Source organism: Saimiri boliviensis, chromosome 18, assembly GCF_048565385.1.
Source record: "Saimiri boliviensis isolate mSaiBol1 chromosome 18, mSaiBol1.pri, whole genome shotgun sequence".
Lineage (NCBI taxonomy): Eukaryota > Metazoa > Chordata > Mammalia > Primates > Cebidae > Saimiri > Saimiri boliviensis.
Window position 1 is genome coordinate 42911874 of NC_133466.1, and position 19161 is coordinate 42931034.

Consider the following 19161-nt stretch of genomic DNA (forward strand, 5'->3'; position numbering starts at 1 on the left):
AACTGAATTTTAAAATGTATTTATATGTATTTCATAGTAATATTTTGGTTAATCATATGTCTAATCAGAAAAAATCAAGTAGAACACATATCAGATTTTTCTACCATACTTAAAAAATAATAATTTCAACTGTTAAAGTAAGGGATGCATCTGCAGGTCTGTTACATGGATAATGTGCATGTTGTGAGGCTTTGGTGTGCAGATTCTTTCATCATCCAGGTAATGGACATGATACCTGGCAGGTAGTATTTCAGTCCTCACCCTCTTCCTACCCTCACCACTCCAGTAGGCCCCAGTGTTTATTGTTCCTTCTTTGGGTCCATTTGTACTCAACGTTTATCTTCCAGTTAAATGTAAGAACATGCGGGATTTGGTGTTCCTACATTAATTCACTTAGGATCATGGCTTCCACCTGCACTCACGTTGCTGTAAAGGACATGATTTTCTTCTTTTTTGTGGCTCCGTAGTACTTGATGGCATCTATGTACCACATTTGCTTTATGTAGTCTATCATTGGTGCAGTTAGGTTGGTTTCATAGTTTTGCTATTGTGGATAGTGCTACAATGAGCATACAAGTACATGCCATAACTTTATAGTCAGGAAACTGAAAGGTAATTAGAGTTCAAAATTTAAAACATTTTGATGATCACATAAGAATTAAGACATTAGTTTGAAATAGATTTCTTAGCACTAAGCATCATTGCTTTACTTATTCATTAATTCACGAGAAGGTGTTAAGCATATGCAATTTGCCAGATCTTGTGTGGGGCACTTAGAAAGATGATTAAGACCCAGTACCTTCCCTCAAATAGCCACCAGGCTAGTGGAGAAGATAAATAAGTGCACAGATCTTTATGCTTAATGTGGCAAATGTACTCTGTGCATCCACAGATCAAAGACTAAGTGTCCATCTTAGTAGTAGAGGGATAGGTTTGCAGTGGACATGATTTGTGTGCTGAGTCTTAGAGGACATTAGAGTTTCCTACTGATTCTGGCATTAAGGGCAGAGAACAGTGTGTGTACTTGGCTACAAGATGGTATGGCACAGTGTGAGAACTCCCAGAAGTAGATTCTCCAAAGGAAACTGGGTGCTGAGAGGATCGGGATCTTTCTACTGGGGTTGGTTGGTTCTCTAGACATCTGTTTTGATTTTTGCATTTGTCCAAGCAGTTTAATACTCACTACACTAATTGAATATTCGAAGAACTGAACACAGAGAATTTTAATGCAGTTTTGTCATTTATTGACAAAATGCGTGCTTACTATGGTCTAGGTATCTTGCCATCTGTTTTTCTTTAAAACGTTTCCAACTTAACATGCTAAACATTGCTGTTCAAATTCGCCTCTCAGAGTAAAGGAATAGAAGATTATAATGATGCTTTAATGTGGTGGAGAAATCAGTGACGTATCCATAAACTGGTAGTAATATGAGGCCCAAAGTCCATCTGGTTACTTAGAGTCAGATACTGCTTTGAGGTAGAACTGGAACCCAAGGCTTGGACTCATCAGGCCATATTCTTTGAACCACAGTCAGAGGCGTGTATGTAATCAGGTAAGCAGGAGCAGTTCTAAGGAGCTGAGACATTCTTCATGCTGCACTGACATTCAGGTGCTGCTTGTTAAATTCTTATTATTTTTAATAAAGATAAGTTTAAAGCATTCTAGGATTCACTCCCCAAATTGTTACATATTAAATGAAGTAGCGTTTAAAAGATGTACTTTTACCACAGTTGCTGGGATTAGTATGAAGTATTATTATATTTCTTGATACTCTTCATGCTCTCTTTTTACAGACAAATCGATGGTAAACCAGAGAAACCTTCAGTAACATATGCAACGTATCGAGGCCCAAGACACATTAGGAAACATTTAAGGCACCAGATGGGCTTGGCAACTGTGAATACCTTGGACAGAGAAAATGAAAGTTCTGACTCTAGTACAAACACGCACATTGACCCTGGAAGTGAGATCGAGGCTGGGGTACTGCCAGTGTTGTCATCGGCTAGTACAGACTCATCTATGAATGGAAATCTGCTTGAAGGCCCATTAGAAGACTCTGATTGTAGCGAAACAAGTCTCAATACAGACAGTTCTTTGACAAATAACCCAGAACTGCAGACTGTTTCCTCGTCCAATAATCTTTTAAATAAAAATGCGTGGAGGGATACTGAGAGAAATCGGTCACCCCCTTCTTCTCTGACGAGCTCCAGCTATGATGGAGAATCTGACTCACAGCACCATTTAAGTTGTGAACCAGTTTCTCAGACTAACAGAAATTTGGTATGTTCAGCACTGTTTACAGGAAGTAACAGTAGCAAAGTCCCTTGCAGCCCAGATTTTCAGAGAGTAACTACAACAGAAAATACAATAAAAGAAAACAGCTCTGTGATGAGTAATAGGACATTGGTGCAAGGAGAAGAGCTTGTTGAGCCCCAGGGCCCCGCTATTTCTGATTTCTCTTGTAGTAAATCTGATGGGAGTGACACTGCTGAACAGGAAAGTACATATTTGCCAAGTCCAAATAAATCAATTAGGCATGAAGATCTGCAGTTGCCAGAGCGTGACTGTTCTGACAAGCAGCCCGTAGATAACTCATCAAAGCAAGCTGCCACTCACACCAATATCATTGCTCTTCAGAGACATGCTGTGACAGACACAGAATTTGTAAATGAAGGAAAGGGGTTATCTGCCCAAGACTCACAGAAAAATGTGGCTGTTAGAGAAATCAGGCAAGAAACAGAAAGTGCCTCAGCTGGTGAACCCATAGCTTCAACTCATTTAAAAGCTCCAGTAGATAAAATTGAGTCATTACCCAAAGATACTGACCAGTTCTTTGAAACTGAAGCCAAAAAGCTTGATTTTAGGTCACGTGGTAAAATTCCTTATACTAGAATGAATAAAAAAGACCTTGCTTCTGTAAATTACATCAGTGAATCAGCAGTTGCAGCACGCTTAGGAAATAAAAATGCATCTGAGTTGAAATTTGAACTTAATAGAAGTCACATTTCAGAAACTCCTCTTGACTCGAAGAGTCCTCAGCAAGCCAAAGTATCACCTGATGCTAAAACATCTCTTAGCCTTGACTGTAAAAATCTAAATTCCAATATTTCACTTCCTGCCTTTGTTTCTGGAGATGAGATGCTGAACATGTTGGATATTCCTGATTTAATGAGCGAGGCTTCTCTTGTGCCCATTGAAACTGGGAATGTCAACATCATTGGTATTTCCGATCAGCCTAATAAATGTAAAGAAGAAAATGTGAAAAATCCTGTTGAGGCTGTAGGCAGGAAGAGTCCTCCCCCTTCCTTTGGCCTTGAATATACATTTGCAAATTTTGAATCCAAGGAAGTTCTTTCTAATAGTGAAAAATGGCAGGTTCTTCCAAGTTCTGAAGCCAGTAGCCCTGACTTAACTGGGATGGAGCTGTTGAGCTTTGACTCTGGAAGCCTCTCTAAGGACTGCAGTTCCATTTTATCTCAAGACCCTAACAGAGTAGAGTTAATGTCCTCAAACACAAAAGCAAATACAACCATAACAGAGAAGTCTCATTCTCTTTCCTTGGAAGCCAAAACTGATAACGTTGCTAAAATTGCATCAAAAGCTGAAATTGATGATCAGAACAATGTTCTTGTTGAGTCACATTCTGGAAAAGGAAAAACTGTATCGTCTAAAATATCTCTTTCACAAGCAGAGTCAAGAGACATTTCTCAGGATAAAATGTCTTCTTTTCTATTGAGAATTACCCATGTGCCAGAAAAGCCTATTTTATCAGAATTAACATCTCTAGAAGTTAAACAAGACGAAAGTTTTCAATCAGTTAGTCATAATGAGATTGAAGAGAAGTGTTTAGATGCTGGCCTTAAAGAGAAATGCCAAGTGGAGCTTTCTCCTGCTGCCTCCAAATATGAAGATATACGAGAAACAGAGGTTGATGCCTTAGGCTCTCCTCCTGCTCTTCTCAAAAGTAATGTATCTGGGATTTTACCACCTGTTCATGATGAGAAAGTCAGTAGGCAGATGGTAAAGAATTGTGAAGCTAGCACTTGTATGATTCATCAATCTTTGGATATTTGTGGGACTAAAAAGATTTCTGGTCACTCAGAAATGGCAGAACTCAACTTAACTAATATTTCCCCTAAATTCCAAGAAACTGGCAGCACAAAAGTTAATTCACCTTTTCTCGATTCTGATACCAGCTTGGAAAAAAATGTTTCTGCATCTGAAGACTCAAGCTTTCTTAATGTACCTTCTGTGCTGAGATCAGAAAAGAAATCCTCATCTTGCAGAAAGAAAGAGAACATTCATTTTTTAAATGGTGGTATTGATAGTCTGTTATCTTCCTCTAGTTACCCTGAAGAAGTTAGCATAATAAATTCACATAAGCCACAAAGTAATTTTGATTCTGTACAAGTTACCAAAGATCTCACACATGAAGGTACCTCCTTAACTAACCTGTTGTGCCCTAACTCTGCTCATTTGGAATTTGAAGCACCTATCTCAATTTGGGCAGAAGCGACCGCGATTCAGGAACATTCGGGGATTTATACTGGGAAGATATCTCCTGATTTCCTAACCGCTGCCCAATATGACAATCCCACGGAAGCACAGACTGGAGCAGTTGCTGGGCCTGCAGCGTCAGTTAACAGCTCAGACCAACAGTGTTCTGAAGCCTCCACTGAGCACATAGAAGCCCGGAGAAGAGCACGTGACCAACTTTCAGATGTCGAAAGTGGTTTACTGAAAAAGGCCAATACATTGATTGATGAGATTTTTAATTCTGTCAGGGAAGAACTAATATTTAAACGCACCGTGAGTACCTGCCAGGAGCATATAGCCATAGAAGGTATAATGAATCTGGATATCCTGAAAGAAGACATCTCTGAGAAAAACCCATCAGAAGTGACACTAACAGAGATCCAACAGACAGAGAGTTTGGAAGAGCAGGGCGTGGAAAACAAGTCAGAAGTCGAAGAGAAGCCCTGTGTTTCACCGGCAGTTGGTGAGAAGAACCTTCTTGTTGATCCTGATAGTATAAATGTATCTTGTTTGTTAGAAGATAAAGCTAGGGAATTAGTTAATGAGATTATTTATGTAGCTCAAGAAAAATTGAGAAATGATGCTTTTGAAGATACTGAGGATACTTGTGATTCTGAACTTCAGGCTAATACGTCACAAATTCTGAACAGTGGTAGTGTTAAGCCACATGATGTAGTTAGAGAGTTCTTGGTATCAGAACAGCGAGTAAATCAAAGCACCCAAATTAGTGACAATAAAGTATTAAGTAAATTATTCTCCATAAGTAACTTAGCTAGTGGCACAGAGTCAATTAAGGGAAGAGAAATTGTTCTCTACCAAAAATCCCCATTTTCTGGAAATGTAGCTGGACTGTCTGATAGTATAAATTGGCAGAAATCAGATACGGTTTTACTAGCTGAAGACATGTCACATGAACAGTTAGATGATGGGGTAAAAACACATTTATTTTGCAGCGAGGACTATGATGAGACAATGGAAAGAGAGTATGTGGATAATAACGAAACTGCGACAGAGGGCGGAAGCTCTCTTGTATTAAATTTCAAATGGCCTCCGCTTGTGAATGACGACATCCATGCACCTAGTACATCTAAAAGCAGTTTGTCTGATAGCCTAGTATGTATATCTGAAAAAAACTTGCCAGGACACAGTAAAAACACACCCCTTGCAACATCAGAAGTAGGGAAAATACACAAGAAGGATAATGAAATAAATATGGGGAAAATTGAGCTTATGCCTTCCATGTTAGAAACGGGGAAAGCAAACAAAAAGGATGCTGAATTGAATATTGTGAAGTATGAGGCAGTCCCTGCTATGTTAGAAATGGGAAGAACGCATAAAATGGATGCTGCACTGGATGTCACAAAAACTGAGCCAAAAGCTAATGTTTTTAAAATGGGAGAAGTATACCAAACGGATGCAGAGAGGTGTATTGGAAAAACCGAGGGATCACCTGTCATTTTAGGAAAGGAGAAAGCTTACATGATGAAGGATACTGAAGGGGCTTTGGGCAAAACTGAGGTGATACCTATTATGCCAGAAGTGAAAAAAATCCACCAAAAGGATGCTGAAGGTGATGTTGTAAAGACCGAGATGACACCTGTTACAATAGACACGGAAAATACTTACCAAACGCACGCTGAAGGGGATATTGGCAAGACTGGGGCGGTGTCCATGTCTGAAGTGGAAAATGTCTACCAAAAAGATGGTGAAGGGATTAGTGAAAAGGCTAAAGTGATAACCGTTACATTAGCAATAGAAAATGCTTGCCAGAAGGATGCTGAAGGGGATATTGCAAAGGCCGACGTGATGCCTGTGAGGTTAGAAATGCCCATTGCATTAGAAATAGCAAATACTTACCCCCAAAACGCCAAAGGGATTACCAGTAACACCGACAGACCTATGTTGGAAACGGAAGCTACGTATCCAAAGACCGCTGAAGAGGTCGTTAAGAATACTGAAATAGTACCGTGTGTGTTAAAAGTGAAGGAGGCACACAAGGTAACACCTGTCCCCTTAGAAATGGAAAAAGCATGCAAGAGAGAGGTTAAAGAGACTACTGGAACAACTGTGTCCATACCCTCTGTGAGAGAAACGGCAAAAACATCCCCAGAAGATGATGGTGAGAATATTGAGAAATACCAAGTGTTACCCACAGTGGTAGACATTGAGAAAATACATGGAACAGGACTGGGATTGACCATTACACAAGTGGAGGCCATGCCTCCTGCATTTGAAAGTACACCACCACAAGAGTATGCGGAAGGAAGTGTTGGAGAAACAAAGCAAGAGCCTACTGAAATAAAAGAAGGCTTGATAGCACATGAAAATAGACTTGCTTCACATTTCAGGGGCTATGAATCACCTACATTAAGTAAGGATTATGAGGGCTACCCAGCCCCACCAATGCCAGATTTTCAGCCTGGGGATACCCTAGGAAGGCTAGACAAAAGAATGTCTCTTACTGGAATATATGACAAGAGGAGAGAGCCAGATTTCAGTGGTGAAAAATATAATTTAGCTTTTGTTTCTCAAGATGAGCAAGAAAGTTCTTCCTTTACTATATTATATGAAGAGCCGCTTCAAGAGGAGGACACGTATGCTTCCGCAGAAGCGAGACGAGCACAGCCTGTCTTGTTCCCTGATACATCCCCCGACAGCATCCCTGTTCTGGCATGCGAAAGGTCTGAGAGTAGAACTGACCTTGTGCACCACTTTGAAAAAGGGACTAAATTAGGTGAGACATTTGATAGTGACAGTTCAGAAATGTTCTTATCAGTGGAGGCCAAAAGGTACAAAATTTATCCTTTAGCTTTGTCTCCCATCTATGAGGATGACAGTTCACAGGAGGACATTCTCTCCAGTGAGGTTTCACCTGGTCACCATGGCCCCAGGAAATCAAGAGAGAGTGAAAACCAGTCCTCGTCTGTGTTATCCCTTCTCCAGTCAGTGTCAGAGCGTTTAAAGATGAACTTTGACGAAGATGACCGAGAGACAGCTGAGGAGGAGGAGGAAGAGGAGGAAGCAGCAGCATTGGATAAAGGAGATTTGAGGGCGGGAAGGAGAGAGCATGTTACCTTCCAGTTGCCAGATCCTTCCATCACATTTTACCCTGATGACCAGGAAAGCATTCGAATTTCTAAAAATTCATATGTGTTGCCAAATGAACCTACTACCTCCAATCTGCAAGTTGGTCTGTGGCCAGAAAAGACCTCATTCCTTCAGAAATCTGACCTTACTTCTAAACTACATTCTTCTTTAAAGAGTGCTTATAATCAGTATCTGCAGACTTCCTCAGAAAAAGGAGCCAGATTTGGTGGGATTTTCCAGGAACCCGTGTCAAAGCATTTCCGTGTTCAAGACAGTCCAGGCAGATTGAGCCCATTCATAGAGGTAAGTGATTTTGTTTATAATAATTATTAAAGCTTTGGATCATGAAGCTATCTAAAGGCTTATTAAGAAAGTCAGTGTTTTGAGGTTGTAGAGGTTGTATAAAGTTTGTTTCATAAAAGTGTCAGATTTATTCTTTGGTTGAAATACATCATAATGTATCAGATTTATTCTTTGGTTGAAATACATCATCACTCATGTATTTTAGCTGGACTATTTAGAAAACAAAATTGCTTGGTCAGAATTTTAAAAGCATAATACCGGAGAAAGGTTATTTTGAAGTCTTTTGCTAATATTTTTCAAACTAAATTAGGTGACACCATAAATTTCTCAAGGTACTCTATGTGGCAAAATTGTCACTTTGCATTTAGCTTACTAGTCTCATCAAAAATCTTTCTGTTGAGTAAAATTTTTAAGTGCTCGGCAGCAGCCTGTCACTACAACAACTCGCATTGTTGTTCATGCAAGGCAGGGCAATGAGCAACCTAAATCAAACAAAAAGAACTGAAAACATTATAGCTGAAATTCAAAATGTTTTGAAATTCAATTGCGTTTTTCTTTGATTTGGAAATATTTAAATGTTCAATGTAGAATATTTATTAAATATATGGGACTTTCCTTTCTGGCATTCTCAAGATCATGGTACTTTCAAGATAAAGATACAGGATGTCCAAGGCCTGCGTTTTTACCTTAAACAGACTTCATGGCAAACAGTAATACTTGAAGGCCAACCAAACCTTGCAAAGCAAAGTCATTTTGAAAGGAATGATGGGATTTGAAGAATGTTTCTTTCATGGTTCTCCATTGCCTACCAAATCCAGTGGAAAGTGATTTAACTCTGCATTATGGAAGGCCCCCAAATACTGTTTTGGCCAACCTTGTCTCCCCACACTCTGGGTACACACTCTGTGTTTCCTACCAATATACTTTTCCCCAGTATGATTCTGTTCCTACAATTTCTTTCTTCACTATCTCATCACAACCTGCCACATTTTCCCTCACTGAAATGTTGTTTTTCAAGGTCTCTTAATAATGCTTCCTCGGAAAAGCCTCTTCGAACCTCTCTGTGCCCGCACGTCGATGCCGGTGCCATTTCCATAACCTTGTGTTTTACTTGTGTTTTACCTGTGGATTTAACTTAGTCCCCTGCTTAGAAGAGTTATATGTATGTGATTATCTGTTTACCCATTCTAAGCTGTGTAATCTTGAGGGCAGAGACAACATGTTAATTTCCTGTATATCTGTGTTTATATCCCTTGTGTCTAGAGAAGCACTTCACTCATAATGGTCACTAACTAAATATGTGATAAATTCCATACATGACTGTTAAGAAAATGAATTATTCATCTTTTCACCGATGTTTCTAAAAGCTTACGTTTCCACTTCTATTATTTCAGAATGTTGACAAACAAACTCTGAGATGTAACCCAAGACCTGGGAAGGTAAGCGTAATTTTCTCAAACTAAGATAAAGATTAGGTAACTTTTAGGCTTGAGGAATTTAATATAAATACTTTTTTTTTTTGAGATGGTGTCTTGCTCTGTCGCCCAGGCTTCAGTGCAATGGTGCAATCTCAGCTCGCTGCAACCTCTGCCTCCCAGGTTCAAAGTAATTCTCCTGCCTCAGCCCCCCACGTAGCTGGGACTACAGGTGCGCCCCGCCACACCTGGCTAATTTTTAAAGATTTTTAGTAGGACGGGGTTTCACGGTGTTAGCCAGAATGGTCTCTGTCTCCTGACCTTGTGATCTGCCCACCTTGGCCTCCCAAAGTGCTGTGATTACAGGCATGAGCCACCGCGCCCAGCCTAGTATACTTTTAAGTGACTTAGAAAATGATTTTATTCGAGGTTTTAACATCTAAAGTAACCCTTGCTTTTATATATTTAAGATATTTGTTTCTATGTTCTAGGACATTTTAGAATTTAAAATACTTTCTGAAAATGAATTAATGTAACTACTTACCGCTATTTACCGTGTTGCAGATGGTTATCTATGATCTCCATGAAAGTAAATATAAACAAGAAGTCTACTGTAATATTCCTGATGCTACATCATGGTCTTTTCCAAATGGAGTTCTAATAAAAGTTGTAAGGGGCTGGTAAGAAGTCTCTTAAAATTTTATAGCATGTTTTCTGAAATTAAATGTGTCTTCTTCCTGTTCATGCTTTTCTTTTCTATTTTTTATTAAAGTCACATTCTCCTTCCTCTACTTTTTGACTGAATGTTTTAAAACATTATTATTATTCTGTTATAACTTAATTGTTCTCTTTATTTACTATGGCATAAGATACTATCTTTTTTTAGTGCTTAAGCCAGCAGTAAGTTGCAAGAGCTAATCTGTACAATCAATGCCATTCTGTAACTGCGTTATTAGCAGGATAGATTTGGCAAGTTTGGTTGAATGCTTCAGTTGAATGAAGCATAGCTTTGAAAATGAGTTGAGAATTTGTGGGATGCTGAGGAATGCGAAGGCCACATAGTTAAAGTTGTTTGTATAGCTGCTTTGGTCAAGAAGTGAAGGAATCTTTGTATCGTCTGAGAATGAGGGGCAACCTCATTTATTTATTAAGGACCATGTCTCATGGACATGCTGAAGCTAGAATTTATCTATCCAGTGTTTATGCTACCCAGGTCAGTATTCATGTACTAAATCATAAGGTGTAATCTCGTCTTCATATAACAAAATGGGACATGTGTCCTGTGTTATTCAGCAACAGGAGAATTAGAAGTGTAATTTGGAATTGTTGCAGTATTGTTTTTAATACAGCTGTATAGTTTTATATAGACCACATCTATAAAGAACATGCTTACATAAATATAGACATAGAAATATATTGTGGTACTATGTTCAGAAAATATTTTTATTTCCAAGGTATATGCACTCTTATTTTTTCTTTACTATTCACCCATACTTAAATTAGCATATATCATAGTTTCAAAAAATAGGGTTATATGTTAATAATGGACGATATACCAGCTTAAAAAATTTAAGTAGGTAAAATGGTCTGTGACATACCAAGTATCATTTATCTTATGCCTTATTTCTTCGAAAATTAAATATAACTTATCATGGCATTGCTGTTTGTTTAGCTGGATTTTATATGAGAAACCACATTTCCGAGGTCAGAAATGTGTGCTGGAAGAAGGGGAAAAAGTGTTAAATCGTGACTGGATTCTTCAGAACAGAAGGCATCCACAAAGAAACTTCGTATTGGGTTCTATCAAACGAGTCTTAAAGGTAACAACTGCAGATTTTTCTTCTATTTTTCATTTGATTTTATTTGTCATATAATAAAGCTATGCTGTGGCCTGGCAATGTTTACAAATGATTGCTAATTTTCGTGCAGTTACTAATCTTCGTTATCATATTGATAATCTTTGAATGTATGCATGTAGAGTGAATGGTAATTAAAAATATTAACCAGGCCGGGCGCGGTGGCTCAAGCTTGTAATCCCAGCACTTTGGGAGGCCGAGGCGGGTGGATCACGAGGTCGAGAGATCGAGACCATCCTGGTCCACATGGTGAAACCCCGTCTCTACTAAAAATACAAAAAACTAGCTGGGCATGGTGGCGCGTGCCTGTAATCCCAGCTACTCGGGAGGCTGAGGCAGGAGAATTGCCTGAACCCAGGAGGCGGAGGTTGCGGTGAGCCGAGATCGCACCATTGCACTCCAGCCTGGGTAACAAGAGCGAAACTCCGTCTCAAAAAAAAAAAAAAAAATATTAACCAGAGGTAATCTAGTTTATAAAATGTTACATGGGCCAGGTATGGTTGATCATGCCTGTAATCCTAGCACCTAAGATCCGGAGCCCAGGACCATCCTGGCCAACATCATGAAACCCTGTCTCTAGTAAAAATACAAAAATTAGCCGGGTATGGTGGTGCATGTCTGTAATCCCAGCTACTCAGGAGGCTGAGGCATAAGAATTGCTTGAACCCAGAAGGTGGAGGTTGCAGTGAGCCGAGATCGCGCCACTGCACTCCAGCCTCCAGCCTGGGCAACAGAATGAGACTCCGTCTCAAAAAAAAAAAACATGTGTATATGTGTGTATATATATATATAGTTGCATAATGCACTATATATATATTTTAATAGGAGTATACTATTGCTATTAAAATATGCTAATAGGAATAGTATATTCCTACTATAATACCTTACTATAATAGTATAATACTACTCCTACTGTAATACTCTTGCTATAGTAGTATGTAATAGTATAGTATTGGCCAGGCGCTGTGGCTCACACCTGTAATCCCAGCACTTTGGGAGGTTGAGGTGGAACACTTGAGGTCAGGAGTTTGAGACCAGCCTGGCCAACATGTTGAAACCCTGTTTCTACTAAAAATACAAAAATTAGCTGGGTATGTAATCCCAGCTACTCCAGAGGCTGAGGCAGAAGAATCACTTGAACCAGGGATGCAGAGGTTGCAGTAAGCCAAGATCATGCCACTGGACTCCAGCCTGGGTGACAGAGCAAGACTCTGTTTCAGTAATAATAATAATAGCATAGTATTCTAGAATACTCCTAATTAGTATACACTGTTCCTAAGTAGGAGTATGCTATTCAGGAATCTTAGAGCCATTATTTCCAGATATATCTTGTTTCAAGTGTAGATTGCTACTGCTTAGTATAGGCATGTGTGTGCATGCATGTGTGTGTGTTAGAGGAAAGAAGAAAAAGGAGGATTAGAATAGGAAGGGAAGGTACTGTTTTTTATTTTTCTGTTTAGAAAATATTAATACTAAGATGAGAAAGTCTTCCAGTATAATACAATATTTTGTAAGAAGTTCTGTGGTAGTATAGAGGAGAGGTTAGTTAGTGAGAAGAGCATCTCAGATAAGGACAGAATTCTCCTCACATGTATTTTTAAGATTTCCTTCAACAGGAACACAGTAGGTGATATAGTACAGTTACTCATGTGACAGTCATGGATATGTGTAGTTTTCAAGTTATGGAGATTTAATATATATACATGAAAGAAAAAACTGAGATTAACACCGTCATGATGATTTGGATTATTATTAAACTCTTGATGGTGGCTTATAGCATTCAGAGAAACTACATATAGCCTATAGAAAAACTCAAGTTTTCATAAAGCGTGTCTGCATGTATTTTATGTTCCTCAATACCGTCTGCAAAACTGTAAACAAACGTATATTTAACAAATATTTGTGTCTGCTTTTGAGCCAATATTGTGGTATGCACAGGGAATAGAAATACAAGTGAGATATGGTTCCTTACTTGAGGTTGCTTAAAGACTGGGGGAGAGCAGCTGAGTCACATGATTATATGATGTGAGAAATGTTCTCCAGGGCCCTCTGGGCACACAGACGAAGGAACTCACCTTTTGGGAAGAGGTATGTCACCTGGACGAGGTGACACCTGGTTAGAATCTTGCAAGGACAAACGGGAGTGAAGCAGTCTGGGAGATACGAGCGAGTGCCTGGCAGAGACAGTTTTGTCAGGTGCAGAGGTGAGCTTTGGTGGCCTAGGGTACTGCAAGGAGATTCAGATGGCTGAAGTGGAGAGAGCACTGTCTGTTTGTATTAACAGATTTAACTGCAGTCAGTTCAGTTCTGCAAATAACAATTTGAGTGGTCACTTGATTAACTCACTGGAAAATTGAAAAAAACAAATGAGTAGTTAGTTCGTAACTGGACTCATTCTAAGATTTATATAACGTGGTTTTGTACCTTCTTTATGGAATCAGGCATCATGCCAAGGCCTAGTGGAAAAAAAAAACGAGTAATATATGGCAAACAGCCACCTCTCTCAACCCCCCCCCTCCAAAATCAAACAATAAAATCAAACAGATTCAATCTGGTGAGCATAGATATTTGAATGGCTATTTGCACGTCCACCGTTTGCTTAGAATATATTATAAAAAAGAGTAAGTCAGGCTTGTACTTTTCTCCCCTTCCAGCGTTTGTTCTCAGAATCGTTATTTTTAGTGTAGTGTTAGTGCCCATGTGTCAACAGGTTAACAACCGTTAGTGAGGAAGGAAAATAAAACTATTGAGCATTGAATGGAAGAGGCAAAAGCATTGTTTTAAGTATTTTACAAAGTAATAATTAGCCATCAAACTGCTTCCTTCTTCCAGTGTTGTCAAAATGCTGCCTGTTGCTGCTTCACTTTCGTGGTGGTTGTTTCCATGCCGGATTCACTTCTGCCTATCCTATGCCAACTATACCTTGTTGAAATCATCTTTATATTAGTCGCTTTCATCGGTGCAGGCAGGACTTTAATGTCCTTTAAAGATAACTCTTTTGTGATGTCTTCACTTTGCTGTAATCAGATATAGCAGCTTCCTTTAGTTATCAGTAATTGTAGACTCCAGTTAAGGGTTATCCTTGTCCCCAGGGAAAATAAGTTGGGGGTGAAGGCAGTGGTGTGGTGAATCTTGATTCAAATGCTTTCTTTTATAAAATTAGAATAAATGAATACTGCAAATTACTACGTTTACTGTGTATTTAAAAAATTTTTTAAGGATATGACCTTTTTCTTATGGCAAGATCTGTTGTTAGATCCAGGACTGAGGTATCTTATCTAAGGCAGAAACAAATAGATTTTCTTACTGTGTTAAGTGTGACTTTGTTAACTATAACTATAAAACTGTGTTTATTCTTACTAATTGCCATAATAGTATAAGTTTGTAAATTTCATTAATATATTTGGAAACTGTAGCAGGACTACAAAAGTAAGCAAGGAAGCCATATAAACTTAAATTGTTTATTGTTGCCACGTTACTATAAAGTGCCCTTCAGTTGCTGGTGTTTGACTTTCTTTGTCCATCAAGAATTATGCTTATGTTTTGCAAAGCATGCTATTTCTGTGAATAGCCACTGTCAAGATAGAACTTAACAGTGAAATCTTTTTCAGTCAACTAGAGCAAAAATTAGGTTTCTAGTAAAGATAGCTGAGAACATATGCCCTCTCATTTTTGTTTATTTTCATTTGTTTAGTGATCACTAAACTGTTGCTATTATGCTGTTTCCATCTGTGTGGTTGTAGACTTGAATGCTTCTTAGCTTTTTCCTTTTTAGAGTACACCACCCAAACATTGTTTGTACAACACAATGCAGAGGAAACTTGTTTGTGTGAGACAGTTTGTTATGTATTTTGTTACTGTAACTCAGATCCCTGGGGGAACATTAATATGGCAGTATTTGAAATAATGTTAGTAGAACTCTATTATTAATAGCATACAAAAGAGCCTTAAGGATTGACAGGTGACTGTTCTAGATATTTCTACTTATTTTTGAAATGAAACTTTAGCACAAAGCATACTTTTATACTTTAAAGGATATTTTAGATTTCGCTTCTTTAGTATTTTGCATTTTAGAACCAATTTTCTGTAAACAAGATGTATGAAGTCACTTGCTTTTGTATATTAATAAGAATGATTAAGGAATTCAGTTTGGGGAAAGGTTGAAAAATCAGAATATTACACTTTTAGAATTGCAAAACTTAAATAGAATTGTTCAGTGTTTTATAAATGCCACCTCCATTATTACATTTACCTATTTTATTAAAGCATATGCATTCGAATCTCACATGTCATAGAGGATAATTACTAAAACTTGAATTGTAGTGAGTTGTGTCCTTAAACAGTCATGAGTATTGAGATAGTATGTTCAGATAGAAGTGTATCTGTAATTTCAGAGAAGGGAAAAAATAATTGTAATTTTGATTCCCTAAGAAAGGATGAGGCCTTTTTTTGAGTTAGACCTTGACTATCAGGAGAGATTTTTGAAAGTAAGAATACAAAGTATTCTTTGTTTAGTTGAGATGGGGAGACATCTGCAAAGTTGAGGCTGGAGTGGAAGTGGGGGTAGCATGGAGACCAACAGGACTGCAGCGCTGTGGGAAGTCAGTGTGGATCACTAGTCTGGTGCCCTGTTATAGAAAGACAAGCAGAAACATGAATTCAATGTGCTTGGGTCTAAAGCCAATGAGTTTTATGAGAAAAGTGATATTCTAACAAGCTAAGCTGTCTAAAGAGTAGCCGCGGGTGTTGTAATCAAAGTTTGCGTCTAACCAAGGGCTGTGACAGTGGACATATGTAAGAAGAGATCTGCACAAGGGAAATTTTAAAGGAAGATCTCATAGGACAATGGGTGTGTAATTTTTTAAGACTGTGATGGAGTAAAGGGTCAATTTCATGATGCTTTTCTTCAAACCTACTTACAATAGGAAATGGAGTCCTACAGGGAGGAAAACAGATTTCCTTTACCTTCACCTCTAATTATGATTTCTTTTGTCAAGGTAAATTAGATAAACACTGAAGAGGGTAGTGCTACTCTACTGATTTTTTCTTTTATATCCCCCATGAGATCACCTTTTATTTAACTCTCTTCCTCCCTTATGTCTTCGTTATCCTTCTAAGAAGGAAGGCTTACAGATATTTGGCACTCTTTGGTAACTCTGAACTCAGATAGTTTGGTAACTCTAAGCATTGCTCAATAGAACAAATATTTAAAAACCAAAGCAGAAAAATTGGGACAATAATTTTTCCATAAAATTTGTAATTTTCATGTTATCAACATAACTTTTTAGAAGAACTTATTTTTTTTAAAAAGAAGCTTGAGAAAAACAATATTTCCTTTGTTTTCTTTATGAAGAAATTCAACTCAATAATGAGAATAATGTAACTGTATGTCCAGGGCATTCAGAAGACTAGACTGTGTGTCCGTCTATGATTTCAAAGCCAAATTTTTTTTTTTTTCAGGACTGCAGCATTCCAGAGATAGAGCTTTGCCCACAGTCGGACCCAGCCTGTTGTCCTATCTACGTACAGAGAGCAGTCCCCAATTTGGAAGAACTGAATATGTCTAGATCTGTGTCCTTCACTGTGAAGTCAGGAGTGTGCGTATCAGTTCCTTTTTATTACAGTGACTGGTGGCTACCAGAGTTAACTTTTTGTTTCGTATTTCAGTAGATGACATACATATTTCTAAAGTTTCTAGTTAATGTTGCTTATACTCTTAGCTACCCAAGAAAGACTGTTGCAGGGGTTAAAAGATTATTTCTTTGAATCTAATTAGAGCTTTGATATGTGACTCACAGTAGCAGGTACAGAATTCTGAGATACACTTCTTGATATATGGATCCGTTGTCTTTTCATCCACCAAATCCTGTGATTGAGAAATAAAAGCATGTCCCTGGCCTAACATTCTGGAGCCTGAACTATTTCTAGAGTATCTGCATTCTAATAGTCACTGAATGCCTCTGTGGTATCAAGCACATATGGCTTTTTTTTGTTTATGACTCCTCTATTCCTGCAAGGCAGATGGTGTTACTCCCACAGATGAGTGATTTGTCCCAGGGTAGTAGCTGGTAAGCATGGATTTGATACTAGGCCTCTCTAGTTCCAGAGGTAGCTGTAGGACCATGGGCCTAAGTTCAGTCTTAGTTCATTCCCAGATTGACTCGACTGCAAAGCCTGTGAATATCTGGCTCAACATGGAGCCCTCTGTTCTCTCACTCTTTTTGTTTACTCTGATGTTGGTTGGCATACAATTTGGGGGTCACTATAGGATAACTTTTTTGTCTCCCCTACATGTGAATTAGAACTCTTGGCAGGCCGGTCGGGCACAGTGGCTCACGCCTGTAATTCCAGAACTTTGGGAGGCTGAGACAGGCGGATCACCTGAGGCTGGGAGTTCGAGACCAGCCTGACTAACATGGAGAAACCCCATCTCTTCTAAAAAAAATACAACAATAACAAGTTGGGCATGGTGGTGCACACCTGTAATCCCAGCTACTTGGGAGGCTGAGGCAAGAAAATCTCTTGAACCGGGGAGCTGGAGGTTGTAGTGAGCCAATATCACACCATTTGCACCCCAGCCTAGGCAACAAAAGTGAAACTCCATCTCAAAAATAATAAAAAAGAACTCTTGGGTAGGCTGGTAATTGGTCCTGTCCATGAGAAATGTCTGTAATTATCAAGCTTGGCTGGAAGATGGGTCTTAGGGAATCTTACTGCAAATACTCTTCCTTAGGCAGCCAGTAGAACTGATATTGATTCTAAAAATTTGGGTCAAAATGTAAAATATCTGGTGGAATCCCTACCTCTGATTGTTCCAGTTTAAAAAAAAAATGAAATATAGTGAAATTGGTTTAGATTTTCTAACTATTTTCCACTTGAATTAAAGTTGCCACATGTTTTAGATATAGGAAAATTATAAGAAAAGTCATGCCTAATGATTGGAAAACATTAGACTTGTAGGATAGATAATATGTGAATGTAAATACTTAATAACATGGTAACTGTTATCATTATATAATGTCTGGCTCTCACTTTGAGTGTGTTTTACTAGTGTAATTCTGTGATGGAGAGTTTTTTGTTTTTTGTTTTTTGTTTTTTGTTTTTTGTTTTTTGTTTTGGTAGTCCTTTTTACTTACAGAACCAGACTAAAGCAGTACTATTATACTTTATCTATTTTTTATATAGTTGGCTTGCCTACCCAGATATTAATTTTAAGGGGCAAGCTACAGTTCTGGAGGAAGACCATGGACTGTTTGAGATTTCTACAGCAGAAATGAAATCATTACATCCGCTTCAGATGGTAAGCAAATTTAAAAAGAACTATTCCTTTTCCCATGAATCACAAATAACCATGATGGTTGCTCATGCATCTCAGTTTCAAGAAGTGAATATGTGTACTACTGAATTGGCAAACTGTTATTATACTGTAGTGCCTTCAGTATTTATTTCTTTTTTGTTGCAAACATTTATTTGAGTGGCAAGCTATTGGGTTATATATTGGCTATGTGATAAACCATTTTTGATTAATCCATGCCCTTTATAAACATAGCCACTCGGACAAACTAAAACATTTCAAGAAATATCACAATGTAGAGTAGGACTAGAAACAGTACAAAAAACCAAACAACTATAGAATTAGGGTTTTTGTAAGAAGATAGTTGCTTTTTATGCCTTACAACCTTGAGATCACAAAGACAGTGCATATGATAAAAAAAAGTTGGTAGAACTTGGAACGGTTAGTGTGGTTAGCTCAGTGTTCTAATTTAGGAAGCCCAAATAACTGTAGGGAAAACCTTTGGATTAGCTGGCTAAGAAGTCTACTCTGCCGAAAGATTTCTGAGTTTACTAGCAACACCAGTCTTCTTTGTGGGGCACTCTGAAGTGGGATTAAATCTTAACTGGTCAAGTGTGCTCAGGGACTAAAGCTGTTTCCTTCCTCATAGTGGCTGTGATCTGGAAAGTG

At 38.3% G+C, this 19161-nt stretch overlaps 1 protein-coding gene across 2 annotated transcripts in view; it reads left to right on the plus strand.

Annotated features, from left to right (window-relative positions):
- Positions 1–19161, plus strand: part of CRYBG3 (crystallin beta-gamma domain containing 3) — a 134769-nt gene that overhangs the window by 56242 nt on the left and 59366 nt on the right. For both annotated transcript variants that reach the window (XM_039480486.2, XM_074389183.1), the window contains 6 exons: positions 1795–7927; positions 9322–9366; positions 9907–10022; positions 11015–11162; positions 16659–16795; positions 18384–18498. In XM_039480486.2, coding sequence (XP_039336420.2) covers positions 1795–7927; positions 9322–9366; positions 9907–10022; positions 11015–11162; positions 16659–16795; positions 18384–18498 — 6694 coding nt within the window. The remainder of the gene's footprint in view (positions 1–1794; positions 7928–9321; positions 9367–9906; positions 10023–11014; positions 11163–16658; positions 16796–18383; positions 18499–19161) is intronic.